Source organism: Aythya marila, assembly GCF_965140915.1.
Source record: "Aythya marila genome assembly, chromosome: 3".
Lineage (NCBI taxonomy): Eukaryota > Metazoa > Chordata > Aves > Anseriformes > Anatidae > Aythya > Aythya marila.
Window position 1 is genome coordinate 75656323 of NC_139044.1, and position 17428 is coordinate 75673750.

The 17428-nt window shown below is 43.3% G+C and overlaps 1 protein-coding gene across 2 annotated transcripts in view; it reads right to left on the reverse strand.

The window, feature by feature from the left end:
• MCM9 (minichromosome maintenance 9 homologous recombination repair factor) overlaps positions 1–13376 on the reverse strand; it is a 44863-nt gene extending 31487 nt beyond the window's left edge. The window contains exons 1-7 of one of the 2 annotated variants that reach the window (XM_082757775.1): positions 12629–13376; positions 8382–8698; positions 6810–6891; positions 6259–6459; positions 4160–4285; positions 2811–2930; positions 1167–1301 (exon numbers count right to left, since the gene is read on the reverse strand). In XM_082757775.1, coding sequence (XP_082613901.1) covers positions 1243–1301; positions 2811–2930; positions 4160–4285; positions 6259–6459; positions 6810–6891; positions 8382–8698; positions 12629–12938 — 1215 coding nt within the window. In that variant the 5' untranslated portion in view covers positions 12939–13376 and the 3' untranslated portion in view covers positions 1167–1242. Of the gene's footprint in view, positions 1–1166; positions 1302–2810; positions 2931–4159; positions 4286–6258; positions 6460–6809; positions 6892–8381; positions 8699–12628 lie in introns of those variants that run through there. The other variant, XM_082757774.1, reaches the window with a different exon arrangement.
• Between the last annotated feature and the right edge of the window lie 4052 nt (positions 13377–17428).

Sequence of the window (17428 nt, forward strand, 5' to 3'; positions counted from 1 at the left end):
GGCAAGAAGTGGGAAAGGCCTTTATAAAAAATGAACAGTGTGCAGACAGAACCTGCAGGACAGATGGTTCCCATCTTTTATTTAGAAATCAGAAAGCCCTATAGCGGTCAAAGAAATTTTTGCTATTGAGTTACTGAACTTGGTTTTGCCTTGTGGAAGAACGAAGCCTGGTTCCTCATAAAAGTAAGAAATGTGCAGAGAACTCTCAAAAGAAAACCTCTAGTACGTGGTTAGCAACAAAGGCAACCTCACAAAGCCAGTAAACTCAGCATGCTATCTAGAGACTGGAAGAAAAGTTCTGGTTTTACCCACAACAGAGAATGGATCCCTGTCCCCTGTAAAGGCTATCTGCAGCAAGCAGTCAGTCTAAGCCTGTCAGGGAAATAAAAAAGATGAAGATCCTCAAATACTGATTCACTTAAAGAAAAAAGGGATCATAATGTCATAACGGATCTAAAAGCAGATGATTCCTAAGACAGAGCAGGAAAGAAAGGGAATTTAGGCAAAACAGGAACAACATTCATCATCTAACACTGCATCCTGGCACCAATAAATGCCCATGGTGAAAAATTGATACAGTAGACAGTTATGGAAGCAGAATTCCAACTCCACAGCTGACAAACTGCTAGTGTCCTAAAAAAGTACCAGATGGGCAAAGGGTGTAAGATGCATTAATGCACAAGATGCAAACCAGAATTTGCAGGTAAGTTATTGACAAATTTCTCTGAGAGAAAAATCCAAACATAAGACAGCTTTTAGCACTTCTCCAAAGTATTACCAATTTACAGGTGCATTTTTTAGTATATGTGGACTGTAATCCTAGAGTCAGTAATTAAACTGCAATCCAGACTACTTTATATACAATGTAAGGAACTAGTCGAAACTGGAACTTATGGATTTAGTCTTTTTACTTTTAGGGAAAAATGTCCATTAGTAGTTTCCTCTCAGGAGAAAGAATAAATTGGTAACCTGAAGCATGCAGATGTGATGTAAAACAATTTCATAGTTCTTAAAACACATTACCTGGAGCTTCTGCATGAACAGCAAGTTGACAAATTCAGTGTTAGGTACAGCTCCAAAAATATTCACAATAAAGACACTCCTTGTACAGAAGGGCAAAGAAAATAATTCAAGCTGCATCCAAACTCTTGGGCTAGAGATTAATGCTTTAGTCCAGCAGTTCTAATCGTGGAAAGGTACTCTGAAGTTAAACTAGGGTTAATAAGATCTCTTGCTAGGGATTCAAGTTTCACTTCTGATGAGGGTCCTTAGAATCTCAAGGTGGAAATTCAGCACACTTGCTGTAAGATTTCAGGAAGGTGAAAGAAATAGAGTGCTATTTTAAAATAAAAAGAATATTTAAGTGGAATGTAGATGATCTAAAGACCCAAAATGATCCTTTCACAAGATGAAACTCAATCTCCACACATCATTAAGCTGATTGCATGGCACATATACCGCAGGAAGTTTTTAAGCTGCAATACTGATTTTCAGGGAAACATCTTTGAATGCAGCTGTGACGATTGCGTTGTAAACCAGATTACAGAGGAAATGAAGGTGAGGTGGGAAGCATGGTGAAGAAGGCAATAGCAACGTTAGAGACCCAAAGCAGCTGACACAAGATTACTCCCAGTAAAAGTGGGCAAGATCACATTGAAACTCCTGGCAAAATTTCACTCCAGGTCACTGCCAGCTCCCTGGCAAACTTTTCATTATCCCGCCTGTTCTCAGTTCTTAACACCCAACAAAAGGTAGGGATAAGGGTATGCTGAGCCAAACCGTTCTCTCTAGTTTTTCTCCAGATCTATCTGTGAACAGTTTGAGTGGAAAATCAGAGGCATGAAAAGTTCACTGCACACAAGAGTGAGTATGTTCAGTGTTACATTCCACTACCACTGAAGTAGCTGTTGCATTTCCATAGCCAGAAGACCCAGTACACACATGTACACGTAGCTGTAGAACTGGTAAAGATTTATTCTCTGTTTTTCCCCACGTATAAACAATGCTGTTTTCCAGACATAAAACGAACAGCTGCACAATCTGAGAAACATCCATGCTGCACATGCTAACTGCGACCCTTTGGTTCTTGCCCTTAATTATTTCACAATTTTGAATGTACTACCAACATAGTCATCTGAGCAAATGAAGTCATTTGCAGAAGCGATCTGAGCTTGCATATTGTCCCCAGAAGAGTTTGTAAATATGTCCCAGTGGTCTGAGCCAGCTGGGACATATTTAAAAGTGTTTTTTGGTGGTGGTTGTTTTTTTTTTTTTTGGAGGGTGGGGACAGGGAGGGAGGAAAGCTTTCACTCTGAAACCATCTTTATGAGGCAGAAATAATTTCTCAACACAGGGTTGCCGTTCCAGGAAGTAAGCAGAAATCAAACTGGCACCCAGCCGGAATATGTAAAAGAACAGAAGAGGGGAGAATGTACGTTCAGGAGAAACCAAACGATTCTAGCCCATCACACAGTGTGAGCTCTGGAAAGCTGTCAGATTTGTCATTGCAGGGAAGAACGCTAAAAATACAGGTCCAGATCATCCTCTGACAGCAAATCAGTGAGAGGTATCTCTGGATGGGGCTTGTAAGGTTCCCTCTTAGAAGCTCATCACACTGCTCCACTGATACAGAACAAGGGGCAGCACTGCCCTTCTGCAGAAACAAGCCTCCACGTGTCTCCATGTCAGTTTTTGCTTAAACTGTGCTCATACAACCTGAAATCCAGTTCTTGTTCATGTAGGTAAAAGGCCTCTATGCCCTTTTTCTACTGGAGTATGTTATAAAGAGTTCCAACCAAAGAAGCACATACCTGCACTTGTAGATCCAATTCCTGCAGTGAGCACAGACCGGGGTGTAATCTTTACTGCATACTTGAGAAACTGAGATTTCCCTGTACCTGGGTCTCCAACCAACAAAAGATGCGATTCACCTTGGAGGAAAACGTTGATATAGGAGTACATGGTACATATGCAGAGAAAGGTATACACAACGTGCTCTGAATTCAAAAATACTTTTAATTTTTCACCTCACATTTAGCTCTACACATACATCATAAGGTGTAATTCCATATAACAATGTACTATTTACTGGGTGTGATGAATTATTGTTTATTAAGGCATATGGTCATATTGCTGCACCCAAATCAAATGTTTATAATGAATTAAATTAAAAACATTGAAAAACTTTCCATACCGTGAGTTACATTTGAGAATACTCATTTCTTAGATTCAGCTCACTCTTGACCGTGGGGGCTTAGTTATGATTCCGCTATTCAGTTATTTAAATTACTGCAAAATCCTCTAATAAAATCATCAGTTTGTTTTTCTTAACTGATATTGTTATACATATTGTTATACCGCCAACAGTTACACAATATAGAAATTTCAAAACAATGTAATTACACAGATAAATAATTTGGATACTCAGTGAGACCGTCAGCTAGAAAACATGAGTACAACTTCAATTGAAATACAAAGTCTATAGCCTTATTTAGGTGCTGGAGCATGAAGAAGATCCTGTATTTGTATATCCACACGTATTACTTTAGAATTATTATGACCTACATAGATTATGACCTGTGTACCACCTGGCACATGGCATATTTGCCATCTAATAACAACAGAAGGAAAATCAGCAGGCGGATAACTTACAGTAACAGATCTAAGTGAGAAGCGCTGACAATCACAGATGGAAAAGTCTGGCATTAGGAAGTAAATTGAATCCTTCAAATTTTCTTTTCAATGTACTATCATGATCCTTATTAAGGAAACATTAATATTCCATCCTTTGATGCCAAATACTGCTGGGAATATTCTACCAGAAATCATTTTAAAATGTCACTTATACAATAAAAAGTGAGTTTATGTTTGATCTATAACAATTGCTGTTAATATTCCACCTAATGGAATCCTGAACACACATTTTTTTATGGATTTTATTTGGGAAAAGCTAAAATAAAAAGAGGAAGTCTAGACACCCACTTTATTTGTCTGAGATTCTAGAAGAATACTCAGCATTAATCAAAAATTACTTTCAGTCATGAAAATGAGATTATTATGCTTCTGAAACCTTACTGGCTTGATTTTGTGGGGTGGGGTGAAGACAGGAATGGGAACAACTGTTAGACAATACTCAGATACTATCAGAAACAATACTAACCTCTGATTCGGGTTCCAGTAGCATCGATCCTCTGCACACCACCAGCAAGCACCATGGCTACAGCCAACTTCACCAGGTATAATCCGAACACTTGAGGACATAAGCTAGCCAAAATTTCATTCCTCCCTAGAAGAGGAGCAAAAAAGTGGCACTCAGCACTGCCCTAAGAGTAAAACTTGCTTTCCCATGGACTTCCTTTTCCTCATCGTCTTGACTCTAGCTCTCCTTTGACCCTTCTATGTGTTTCCCCTTCTCCTCCTCCCTTCCATAGTCTCTTTCCAGCAAAAGAGTACTTCCATCTGCTAGGATAATTTTGTTGGCTTGGAAGGTGTGTGACAGAATTAATTCTGTCCTTTGAAAGCCTGGTGCTAACAGCACAGGGATCACAGGTTTAATGCCATACATTACTTCCATTGCTAGGGCATAGAACAAAGCAACCAGTTTTGTGTTCTTAACATAATATTTTAAATTTGCCTGGAAATATATAGTACCGGCAAAATATGTAGGCACCTAACAGATGAGTTGAGGCATGCGTGTCTCTTTTGGAGGTCTTTTGAGGGAATTAACACATCTGTGTCCAAAAATGAAAATTTCAAAACTTTGGTCAGCCACAGCGTAACTTGAGATTTAACTCCACAGTTGCCTCTGTTTGACTTTAGATTCATTTGCCTTGTCAAAGCTGAGCAGCTCAGCGCTTCTGCTTCCTCCTAGATACTATCCAGAAAAGTAAGGTCACCTAAGTTCTCTTGGAGGCCTGCCACGGTAGACCTTCTCAGGACATACCTAGTACACAGGATCAGGAACTGACTGACAAGAAGTGCAGTAGTAACTACCATCATCTCTTGAAAAACAGTAAACGTGCACATACATCCTGCTGTGAAATGGCCTACTCCTTGTTCTCATTAGTTAGGCTTGATCTCTGCCCTCCCCAGAGAGGACTCTACTTCATAGAAACAGCCTGGAAGGAACATCTTGGGTGGTCAGGGTTCTTCTAATTTCCATCCCAATTTGCTTGTTGCCACTTCACGTCCATTTATTTTGAATGGGCAACACTGCATACAACCACATTGCTCCCTGCAGGCTTCCAAAAACTGTCCCAAGAATGAAAGATTAATTGGGGCCTTTAAAGTGGATCCTGAATTCCTTTCTGAATGTTCTCAGAACAGGGTGATAAGAAATGTTCTCTTTCCAAACAGCAGGAGGCTAGCAATTACACTGCTTTCCAGGAAATACAGTTCTGAAGAATCTTTGTCATTGCTAAGATCTCTAATTCCTTATGTGAGCTCTCTGATTTTGAAGCTAATACGGTCAACATTGCTACCTGCTTTTCCTCCCATTTGCCTTTTAAGAAGAAAGACTAAGAGCTTTCCAGGGTTTTAAAAGAGTGCTATTCTGAGACAGTTCAATGACATTGATCCAAACAAGTCCTTTGAGATTCCTTGTGGTTCAGGTGGTGGCACTTGATTCTGGAGAGGGACAGAGTTCCAGACACATCTCCTGGTAATTGTTAGGTGGCTGACTGAAGACCGTGGTGAGTTTAGGATCAAGCATGCTAAACACTGGCTGTTGGAAGACCCCGAGAACTGGGAGACTCTCTCCATATATGATATGAGGTTCTGCAACACCTGAATCACAGAGCTAGGCATCTAAGAGTTATAACAAAGGCAGTACATACTGAGCTCTGTGGCAGATTCAGAGCTTAAGTCGGGATGCAGAGACAATGAGACAGATCTTTGGCCCCAGAGTCAACAGCTATGTTGGCTAAAGGTATATCTGGTCTGCACTATTTCTTCTAAGAGGTATACTTTTTCTTTCTTGATTATAAAACACGTTACTTTTTTTTCCCCTTATATTACTTCTCATTTCTTCTTAATATATGTTCCAGAAAACATTTCTCAAAAGAAGGAAAATCAATGCAAGATGTTTGATACTATTTTTTTTATTATATTAAAGTATTTTATATTCTTCTACTGGAAAAAAAATGTATTTTTGGAGGAGTTGGTAGTGGGAAATAAGTATGTGTTCAGTCACTGTACGTTCACTCCTGATTTCATCAATTTCCAATCATGCATCCTATTTTAAAGCTGTCAGCTACTAACCTGCCAAGGGATCGTTCCTATGCTTTTCCCAGAAGTCTTCAAATTCCTTGCGGACTTCTTCATCAATTATAACCCCTGCTAGCTGCTCATTATTTACTTTAACATAGTTGGCTTTCAGAACAAGCTCCAAGTCACAGCGTGCATCCTGGTGGAAAGGTTTCCACCTCTGCATTACCACTCCATACACTGTGATGTCATCTCCTGGGGGTAATGACAAAAATTAGTAAAGTAACATCTGACTTGAGACATGCAGATGTGTCAGCTGCATTGGATAAAAGTGCAATTTAAATCTGTGTTACAGTTATATTTATTATTATTATTATTTATTTATTTTATTATATACATGTAATATATAATGTATATTGTATATATTGTGTATATATAATGTATATATTATATATAATTTTATTATATACATGTATATGTGGCAGATAAACATATCTCATTAAACAGACCCTTGGCACTGACAGACTACTCGTCAGAGACCCATCTCACATGAAGAGTAGAAACATTTATGGTACAAATATATGTGATATACGCTGTATCCTCACCAGACTTGCAACTGTCCACTAAGTCGTCTTCCAGAACAACCACCATGCAGCGCGGGATGCTTCCAACAGACAGCCGTTGGACCTAGGAGACAGAAGGAAGAGCACTTCAGAAAGCACCTTCCAAAAACCATTTATCATTGCTCTGGCTTAAGGACCTGTTATCCCCTCCTGGAACTGAGGTCAGTGCTTGCTTTTTCTCACAGAGCTTACACAGTAAACAAGCCACTGCTGTCAAGAGCTTAATAGTTTAATGCTGATGTTAATGGAAACAGATTTGGGTATTAAATTAGCTGAAGGTGCTCAGTCCTGGCAGGTGCTGTGGGATTTCTGTATCTTGCTAAAAAGCTCACTCAAAGATGTCATTTGAAAGAACTGATTATTATTTTATTTTTTTTAATTTGAATTATTTTTCAGACACTTCTTCAGTAAGCAAAGATAACTTCGGGTAATAAAGCATGTCCATGAGTTAGATAACCCTTCATTGAACTACATACTGAAAGGTTATTCTCTGTACTTTTCTTGACAGATTGAGATTTAATTTACATCTAGGTGTCATGGCTTAAAATCGCACACAACCAGGTGAATGTGTATTGACAAACGTGCTGCTGACTGTTGCAATTCTTTTTCTTTTCTCCAGGGCAAAGTCTATGCAATCTTGTCATGGTCTATTTCCAACCAGAAATCTTTCCATTTACAATTAAAGCTTGCTAGAGTTGTTAAAATATCCATTGCGCGAGAGCAAGAATCAGAAGTACCTTTTCACTCTGCAGCACGGGATCGTACATACTAGAACTCCAGATTTATTCATTCTCTAGTGGCTGGGAAGGTTAATTCACCCTTGTGTGTTATCTAAATGGCCACAGGCACTTCACATCACTGTCAGCACTGGCTGACATGCACAGTTACTTGCAGTGCTGCGTAGAAAACACGACTGAAAATCATTCTTGGTTTAACTCTATGGTGTTTAATAAGCCCAAGCTCCTTCCCCATCACAGGGATCTTTGTGCCACACAGTAAAACAAATGTAGCAGGAACTGTTGGAAATAATCATGCAACATAGGGCTTATTTACAAGAAATAGTTTGATTCCTTTACTTCTTTGTTATTCTGAACTTGGAGGTGCATGATTTCTGTTTAATAAATTCCAGTTTTCATGCACGTAGCACACAGATTGGCACCACTACCCTCTTAACTTCTAAAATCCACCCCCTGAAACAACTGAAGAGGTCTTTAAAGGCTTTATGAAGAAGACACCGAATGTACAAACAAACAGAAACACTGGCTACAATGTACCCTACTTACTCTCAGTTTTCATACAGTGTAGTTTTCTTGTGCTTGTTTTGTCTCAGTTATGTGCTACTGTAAAAAGAGGCCCGATTGTTACTCCTTTTACACCTTAACTGGACTTGAGGCCTCACTGAGAGGCAAATGCGAATTCTGTGAGGAGCACATCTCCAGTAATTGCTGATGCAGTTGTTGACTGCCTGAAGGAAGAAGACATTTGCAGATCCCATCTGCATCTAGACATCTACACCATAATGTCTTCCCCCCTTTTCTCCATCTTTTTTTTTACCTGTTCCTGAATTTTGATTTCCTGGTAGTCTCTGCAGCTGGTGGGAGAAGAGGTTGTTCCAGAGAGGCAAGTGAACTTGGTGGAGTTGCAGCCTTCTTCATTCAGGCAGGCTGACGGCCGACAGAAGGCATAGTACTGCTCAAAGTCAGCCTTGACGACGAACACGTGCTTGCACTTATCGCAGATGTAACTCCGTTCAAACTCCAGGACCTTCACCAGACTGGTACGTATGACAGTGCCAGTAACAGACAAGAAGTGACCCACATCCCTGGCTTTAGGAATGTGCTCTCGGGTCAGCTCTGGGCAAACGGGCAAACCTGTTGAATGAGAATATGTGCAGCGTAAGACCAAGCATGTAAAACATATCCTTACAGTGCAGTTAAACAGCAAGACTTGAAACAGGCTGAGGGGTGTTCAGCCTGGAGAAGAGAAGGCTCCAGGGAGACCTTATAGCGGCCTGCCAGTGCCTACAGGAAAGCTGGGGAGGGACTCCTTGTCAGGGAGTGTGGTGGCAGGACAAGGGACAAGGGCTTTAAACTGAAAGACGGGAGATTTAGATCAGATATAAGGAGGAAATCCTTCACTGTGAGGGTGGTGAGGCACTGGCTCAGGCTGCCCAGAGAAGCTGTGGATGCCCCATCCCTGGAGGTGTTCAGGGCCAGGCTGGATGGGCCTTGGGCAGCCTGGGCTGGTGGGAGGTGTCCCTGCCATGGCAGGGGAGTGGAGCTGGGTGGGCTTTAAGGCCCCTCCCAGCCTAAAGCATTCTGTGGTTCTATAAAAAAATGTCAGACCCATTAACAGTAACTACTGCTATTAATGTTTCGTAAATGTAATTTACCAATTCATCTGTTGCATCATAAATCTGATTCACTGGTCTCAGACAATGAAAAACACCAGATGCTGATCACGAGCAGTAAATCGAGCCAGTTTACTCTCCTGTTTTTGCCAAGAGTCATGAATAGTCATGAGCAGTTTCCATTCATGAAGAAAGATCCTGATGTTCATAGATCTAGTTATTAATTCAAATCATCTTCTGGAAATGCCATTTATTCTCAGCTGGTTTGTCTGAATTACAGAACTTTAGCTATGCTACTTAATTGTGGTCCAGTGTTATTCCCAGGGTTAAACGAGCTTAATTCCCCACCCTGTGTGAATTCTCAAGTCTCAGCAAATTTTAAATTCACTGCCTGTGAGCACCAGACCTTAATTCCAGGTTGTGTGCCAGTAAACCTCAAGGACGATGCCAGAAAGAACATCGTGGGAAGAACACCTTGTGGGAAGAACACCACAAGAGCAAAATCCCTCATATGCCCAAACGAGCAGTGACAAGGCTGTTGTGGCACTTGCTCTCCTTCACCTCCACCCACCCCACGAGCCAGGTGCGTGCTGCACGGATCCCACCCCTGCCTTCACCTGTTCGGGCATCCCTCATCACCGCAGCTGCTGGAAGCCCTGGGAAGATGAACCTAACTCAGTCCCCTACAGAGTCCTTATAAAAATAAGTGGCCTCCGGAATGCACAGCGGAGGACAGCATCAAAATACTGCCTCTCTAGAAGTTATTTCAGAGGAAAACGGAGAAGTTAACAAGTATTGACTTAAACTTACCTTCTCTTAAAACATTTTTTTTTTTATAGTTTTAGTTACAAAATAGAGTTAGGAAACAGAGATGTGAGTAATAAATCTGTCAGATGTTTCTAAGGGGACCAAGGCTATTTGTGCATTTAGGTCAGATCTGCTCAGTAGCTTTGGCTGGTAAAAAATGACGAGGCATCATATGCTTATTTCAGTATTTTCAAAATCAAATCTTTCATTTCAGACATGCTGAAACATTCTGCTTTGATACATGTAAGAAAAAGGTTTGACTTTTTGCTTCTGTTTAAAGAAAATATTATGAAACACTACGCTCATTTTAAAAGAGTAACAGTAAAAAAAAGTAAAGTAGAAAGGAAGTAATTTGGAAAAGAAACGAACTATTACGTAGGACTAGAAACAAATTAATTTTCTGGTTGGCTGTAACAAAGCCATCTGTATCTTCTACCAAACCTGTCAAAAATCTTATTCTCCCCTGGGTTTGCATTTTTATTCAGCTTAGGCAAAAAACAAACAAACAGACAAACCCAATGCAGTATTTCCCAATTGTTTTGGTATCTTTTCCCAACTCAGTGTCTGTGCAGCTCAACAACCTCTGCAGAATACACCACATCTCACACTAGAGAGAGCTGCAGCACCGTTAGCAGATACAAGCTACCATCGGCTCCGTCAGTACCAAAGAGACGAGAGCCTGCAAAGGGAAAACGAGAGGTCTGCACACTGATTGTATCAGACTGCCAAAGTTTTTATTTGAGACTGTGCCTCTCTGAGTAAGTACACGCGTAACTATATTAATAACAATGTGTAAAACTGAGCTACCAGCAGCAGCTGGGCCTATATCAATAACTGGTTCCGTGGTGCTCAGGTGAACAGTAAGGAAAAACCTTTTAATGGATTTCCAGGAAAAGAAGAGGTTGTGCCACCAAATAAGAACTCAGCATATACTTACGGGAAAATTCGGGCAGAAAAAAAAAAATCCCGCATATCATTTTGATTATTTTTATTTCTTCAGGAGCTGACCTTTTGGTGGTACAGAACATAAACCAGGTTATGTGGTTCCTTGGACCCAGCTGGACCACATGAGGATAACCCTCCTCTGCTCTTCATTTTCTCTCCAGTTTAGTGATGGAGTGCATTGTGAGACTGCTAATTAACTTCTTCCATTAATGATCAGTCAGATGTACCTTTATCATGTATTAAAATTATTTGATCAAATCTGGCTCATTTTGCCTGAGGTTGATTAGGGAATATTCAGACAAAACATCGCTGTGGGAAGACTCCAGCACCAGGCTGATACCAGGAGCAGGAATGTCTTAAAGATGCAGCTACTCACGCAGCAAGCATCTGCCCATTGCTTTGCTCCTTCTGATGCCTCCTGGTAGCTTAGAGAACGATCACACTTGGAGTACAAATAACCCTACTCTCAGGCTGAAGCCCTGAATAACGTAAACGCAGAGCACTGTGAATGAAGTTTTAATTGCTCTGACTTTATCGGCACAGTGAGATGCACAAGGCTGCAAACTTCTGTACCACACACAAGCCGTCCTTGTATGCCACAAAGTCAGCAGTTACCTCCAGAGTCAGCATAGCAGGTAGCAAGCTGTTTGATGTTTTCCCTAAAAACCCAGACAGAATAGCATTATGAGAGCCACGGGGTAATTATATTTCTGCTGTATCTATTTTAATGTCAATATTTTAATGAAACGTATCGGGACAAAACAGATGTCTGTGTTAACAACTGTGATTCATCTCTGTTTAAGCTGCCAGAAGACTAAATGATCATAAATAAGCCACTCAAACACGGAGCAAAGGAGGGAAACACAGGTTGCCAGCTCTTGGCTTTGCACAGCAGACAGTTCCAAATGGTTACGACCAGAAATGCTCAGAGGAGACAGTGCCACCACCGAGCCGAGCTCTGTACAACTGGCATTTTAACCCCAGCACCTGTGCTCCACGCCTACCACACCTCCACGCCGCTAAGCACCTCCCAATAGTGAGGAGTAGTAGCGTAACCATTTTTTGTAGTTTTCTCTGCTTTTTTTGTAGTAAAAAAAGGACCAAAGCCATTACTGATGGCAGTTCCTGCCGATAACCCATTCCAGTTTTGTAACAGGCAACTTTATCACAACTAGTTCAGCAGAGATTTTAACCACATCGGACAAAACTATCACAAGACAACTCAAAATTTAGACTTTGTCTACCCTGGGAGGCAGCTGGAGCTAACGAATACGAGCTAATTTAGACTTTAAGGAAGTCAACTAGCAAGAAAAGCTAGGAGGTACAGATTTTCCTCTAAAACTTTTTTTTTTTTTTTTTGTGAGACCTTCTGGCTGACAAGAGAAATAACCCGAGGCCGAACGCCAGTTTGGGGAGCAGCTTTTCCCATGGAAAGATGCTGTGACAAGCCTGCAGCCACTGCACGCACCCCATCGGGGATGCCTGTAGCTTTTTTCGGGCCTGCCCTACAGACCTGTGTGCACCTGCAGCGTTTGGGTTCTTTGCTGGTTCCTGTTCAATAAACGCCACTGACAGTGAAAGGGAGTGACCGGCCGCGCTCCCAGCCCTTCCCTTGACGTCCCGCTCGCTGCCACAGCACGAGGCGAGTCGGAAGCGCCGCGGGAAGGCTCGGGGCTGCCTTCCCTGGTGCACCACTCACCCGAAATCCTGGCGTGGAGGTTGGTCTTCACGCACAGCCCCGGCGCGGGCTCGGCGGCCTGCAGGGCGGTGAGGGCCGCCCGGCGCAGGGCGCTGTCGAAGATGGGGAGCACGCGGGCGGGGAAGGCGTTGAAGTACTCGCCGATCTCCATGTTGGTCTCGAAGAGCGTCAAGGCGTCGACGACGACGGCGTAGTGCGCCTCGGCGTCGCGCTCCCTCAGGATGCCCAGCAGCTCGTGGCGGTGGTGCTGCAGCACGTAGGACTCGAACACCTGCCCGATGAACGCCACCTGCTCCGCGCCCAGCGCCATGCCCGGGCTGTGGCCGGGAACGCGGCGTCAGGATTTAAAAATAAAATATTAAAAAATAAATCAAATAAAATAAATTAGGATGGTGGGGGGGAAAAGCGAGGCGTCGGGGCAAAACTTGGCAGCTGCGGAGGGGCCGCGGGGGTGGGAGGCGAGTGGCAGAGGCACCTCCGCACCGCCGGGCGGGATGACCCCAGGCAGGCAGGCAGGCAGGCAGGCGGCCCCCCTGTCCGTCTGTTTGTTTGTTTGTTCTGTCTGTCTGTTCTTTCTTTCTTTCTTTCTGTCTGTCTGTCTGTCTGCCGGTCCGCCCGGTCCCAGATGGCGGCAGGCGCGCGCCAGTTTTGAACGCGGCGGCGCCGTGCGGGCAGCCGGGAGATGGCGGCGGGGCCGCCCCGCTCCGCTCCCGCTCCTGCTCCCGAGCCCGCCTGGGCCGCGCGGCCACCCCGATACCGATACCGACACCACCGGCACCGGCACTGCCCCGCCGCCCCCCGCCGCCGCCGGCCGGGCCCAGCCCCGCTCCCTCACCCGGCAGGGGAAGCGGCGCCGTCCCCGCCCCCTGCACCGCCCCGCGGCCCGGGCCCGGCCGGGGCCATGGGGGTGCTCCCGCGCTGCCTCAGCGCCGCGCCGGGGCTGCCCCGCTGCTGGGGAGGCGCCGCCCCAAGACAAAAACTAAAGGAAAAAAAGCACAATGTTGGCTGCTCTGCTGTGAAGCGTGTGTCTGGCTGGCTGGCTGTGGGCTGGGGGGCTCTGGAGCTTTGGCTTTAGCCCCAAATGTACGGTGTATTGCTTTGAAGGGTTTAGCATCGGAATGTGGGCTTTTTCCTCACACCCAGCGGCATCTTCTCTTTGCAATATTTCATCTTTTAAAGTCATTTCTGCTTTAAAATTGAGTTCCAGGTGCAAGGAGCGCCCAGCAGCCTGCCCGGCCCTTTTGCTGCCATCCAGCCCGGCTGCGCTCTGCTGCGGCTCCGGCCCCCCCGAGCCCTGCAGCCGGGGCCTGCCCTGGAGGGGGCTGCCCTCTGCGCTGCTGCACCCAGCCTGCCCGCTGCGTGACAGGGATTTGCTTCCTGTAGCCACTTGAGTCTGTGCTATCACAGAAAAAAACTTCAATCTCCCTTCAAGGTGTCTGAAGTTAAAAAAAAATTTTTACTGAGCTCCTCACTCTCAGGACCTCCCGCTGTTGGCTTGTATTAACGGTGTCACTGATACACAGACAAAGCAGAAATGACTGCCCGTGTAAGATCTTAGCCAGAAAGGGCAGCATACCATGGCCAAGGTATCAGAAACGTACCGATAGTTCAGTAATAATATCTTGTCACACTAAAACACAGAGCTTATGGAGGGGAAAATCAACACTTTGCAAACAAAAAGATCTTTTGTTTTCAAATTATGATATATGGCTTTGATATGTGAAATAAGTTATCTACCTGCCTTAATTAAACTAATATAATTTGAATGTCTGATGTGTTTGTTTGTTTGTTTCTCAGTTGAAATAATACAGTGATTATAGTAGATAGGAAAGTTACAGTGCTCCACCTCTCTTAACCCTCTTCACAACCTTGCCATCCATGATATAACATGCTTTAACATGATTTAACATGATTTAACAGCGTGACCAGCAGGGCTAGGGAGGTGATCGTCCCCCTGTACTCAGCTCTGGTGAGGCCGCACCTCGAGTACTGTGTTCAGTTTTGGGCCCCTCGCTACAAGAAGGACATCGAGGTGCTTGAGCGGGTCCAGAGAAGGGCGACGAAGCTGGTGAGGGGCCTGGAGAACAAGTCCTACGAGGAGCGGCTGAGGGAGCTGGGCTTGTTCAGCCTGGAGAAGAGGAGGCTCAGGGGCGACCTTATCGCTCTCTATGGGTACCTCAAGGGAGGCTGTAGCGAGGTGGGGGTTGGCCTGTTCTCCCACGTGGCTGGTGACAGGACGAGGGGGAATGGGCTTAAGTTGAGCCAGGGGAGTTTTAGGCTAGATGTTAGGAAGAACTTCTTCACTGAAAGGGTTGTGAGGCACTGGAACAGGCTGCCCAGGGAAGTGGTGGAGTCACCATCCCTGGAAGTCTTCAAAAGACGTTTAGATGTAGAGCTTAGGGATATGGTTTAGTGGAGGGCTGTTAGCGTTAGGTTGAAGGTTGGACTCGATGACCTTGAGGTGTCTTCCAACCTAGAAATTCTGTGATTCTGTGATATCATATGAGGAAAGGTTGCTCAGCAGAAAAGGAGAGTGTCTTGGCATGCTTGGGCAAAAGCATCTCAGTGGGACACAACTCCAATTACCTGTCCTGTGTTGTTTGGAAATACAAACTTTAAAGTGTTTGTAGATGTTGCCTAAATCCTAAGGATCAGGATGTTTCCTAACCTGAAGGAAATGTGTTTACAACATAAGCCTAGGACTGCTACAGGTACCTGTAAAGACAAAACGTTCTAACCCTTATGTGTGCCTCCAGAGGCAAAAGTCTTGTCCCTTTATAAAATAGTCTTCTATCCATTCAATTGGTTAGCATGGCTGCAAAAGCACTCCTGAGATCTGCAGCTAATATGTAAATTGTTCACTGAAAATTCAAAACTATTTCTGGCAATGATTCTAGGTGCAGTGTCAGGCCGACCCTGCCTCCACAGTGTGCTTCCAGTTTGTGCTGCTGTCTTGCAAGGTACCCGAACCAGGCTGCTCCTTTTAGGGACGAGACAGATATTTGCACACGTTTGTTGGATCAGCACAGTTACCTGGTTGCACAGCAGAGCTGTAATCTTTGTGATGTCCTGCAGGTGTCCCCCTGTGCTTCCTCAATCCTGGCGTTTTATACCCTATGCAACCGGAGCAAAAGGAGGGAAAAGGATGCAGCGGCCAGCAACTGGAGGAGCTAATTACAACTAACTGAAGTGCATGTGTGTGAAGGTTGCAATCGGGCATAGATTTCTCTATGTAATTATGCCTGGAAGTTTTTCCAGGGAATGTATAGATAAATAGAACTGACACAGCGCTCAACTCCAGAAGGTAGCTAAACAGTACAAGAAATTAGAGATTCACTTTCACTGTAGTAAAAATTGGTCTATCGTTTGCCTAAGAAGAGTAGTAACAGTTCTGCATTGAATTACATTGAACAGACCAGGAAAAAGGCAACATGGTTCCTGTAAGAGGAAAGTTAGTGTCTTTCAAAGCTCTTGTTTTTGCAAACACTATTAAAAAAAAAAAAAAAAAAAAAAAAAAAAAAGGCTAAGGTCCCTCACAACTAAATTGGAGACACATAAATTGGTTATTGCTCTACACTTTTTGTACAATCAAAAGAGGTAAGTGGGCCGATTCACCCCTGAAGCTGCCTGTTGACTGCAGAGGTTAAAGATTTTTTTTAAGCTAGGTGACTCAGTCAGCTTCATTTTAAGGGAAGTAAATTACAGCAAAGGAGGAAGACTGGGGGTCTAATTTTCTCAGTGAAGAGTCATTACAATTTATCTGTGAATACCACTGAGATCAAGTAACAATATTCACATGTATCTTAAAATAAGGGGTTGCTCTGACACACTGAACATATCTGGTTTCTAATGTTATAAGGGAATCCTGTTATTCTTTAGGAATTGTGTCCTATAGTTTTTAACAGAGTTTCAGAGCAAGAATAAAACTGGAGAAAAAGTGAATGACCATTAGTCAAAAGCTGATATTGGGATTCTCTAGCCATGGTTACTAGAATATTGTGTTTGTTAACAATTTAGTGAAAAGAAAGGACACCCAGGTGCCATTTTTTTCAGCTGCCAAACCAGAATGGCAAGTGCTGCAGATACAGCTCCTGAGAGCCTAAAGTTTTTTTCTGGCATTTTAAATAACATGATGCAATTTCATATTAATTCTGCACCTCCTCACCTTGCAGTTGTCTGTTGAATAAGTACGAAGGCTTAGGGAAAAAAAAAACCACCCAAGAGCTGAGATTGTGTATGTGAGCAGAGCCATCGCAGACTGCAGAACTGGGTACCAGATACTGCAAAGATCAAGAAAACAATGGTATTGTGATAATGCCAGTTCCTGTATTAATCCAAAATGCCAGACTTTTGGGGAATATATATTACAGTGCTCTCAATGCCATTTGGTAGAAACTCACCTTTTTCCTATTCTCTTTAGTTTTTTTTTTTGTTGTTTTTTTTTTTTTTTTTTTTTTTTTTAAGAGACTGATTTGATAGTGGAACAGCTGCTGCTGACTTTGGCAGACATGGTAACTTCTTAACTTTCTTCTCCCTGTAAAAGACAAATCCCTGTGCTAGTAAAAAAAAAAAACCCAAGCCTTTCCTGAAGTCTAAAAATATGACCAGGTGAAGTGAATGCAGACATTATCACCCAATTATTGTTCACAGCTATCAATTTCATACATAAAAATTTACACATGAAGTGGAGGATGGCAGACAAAGCCCCTTATATACTTTGCAAAGCATGCAAGAAAAAATACGCAACACTCACTTCAGAACGTTATAACAAAATGAGCTAGTGTATTTTATTTCGGGTAA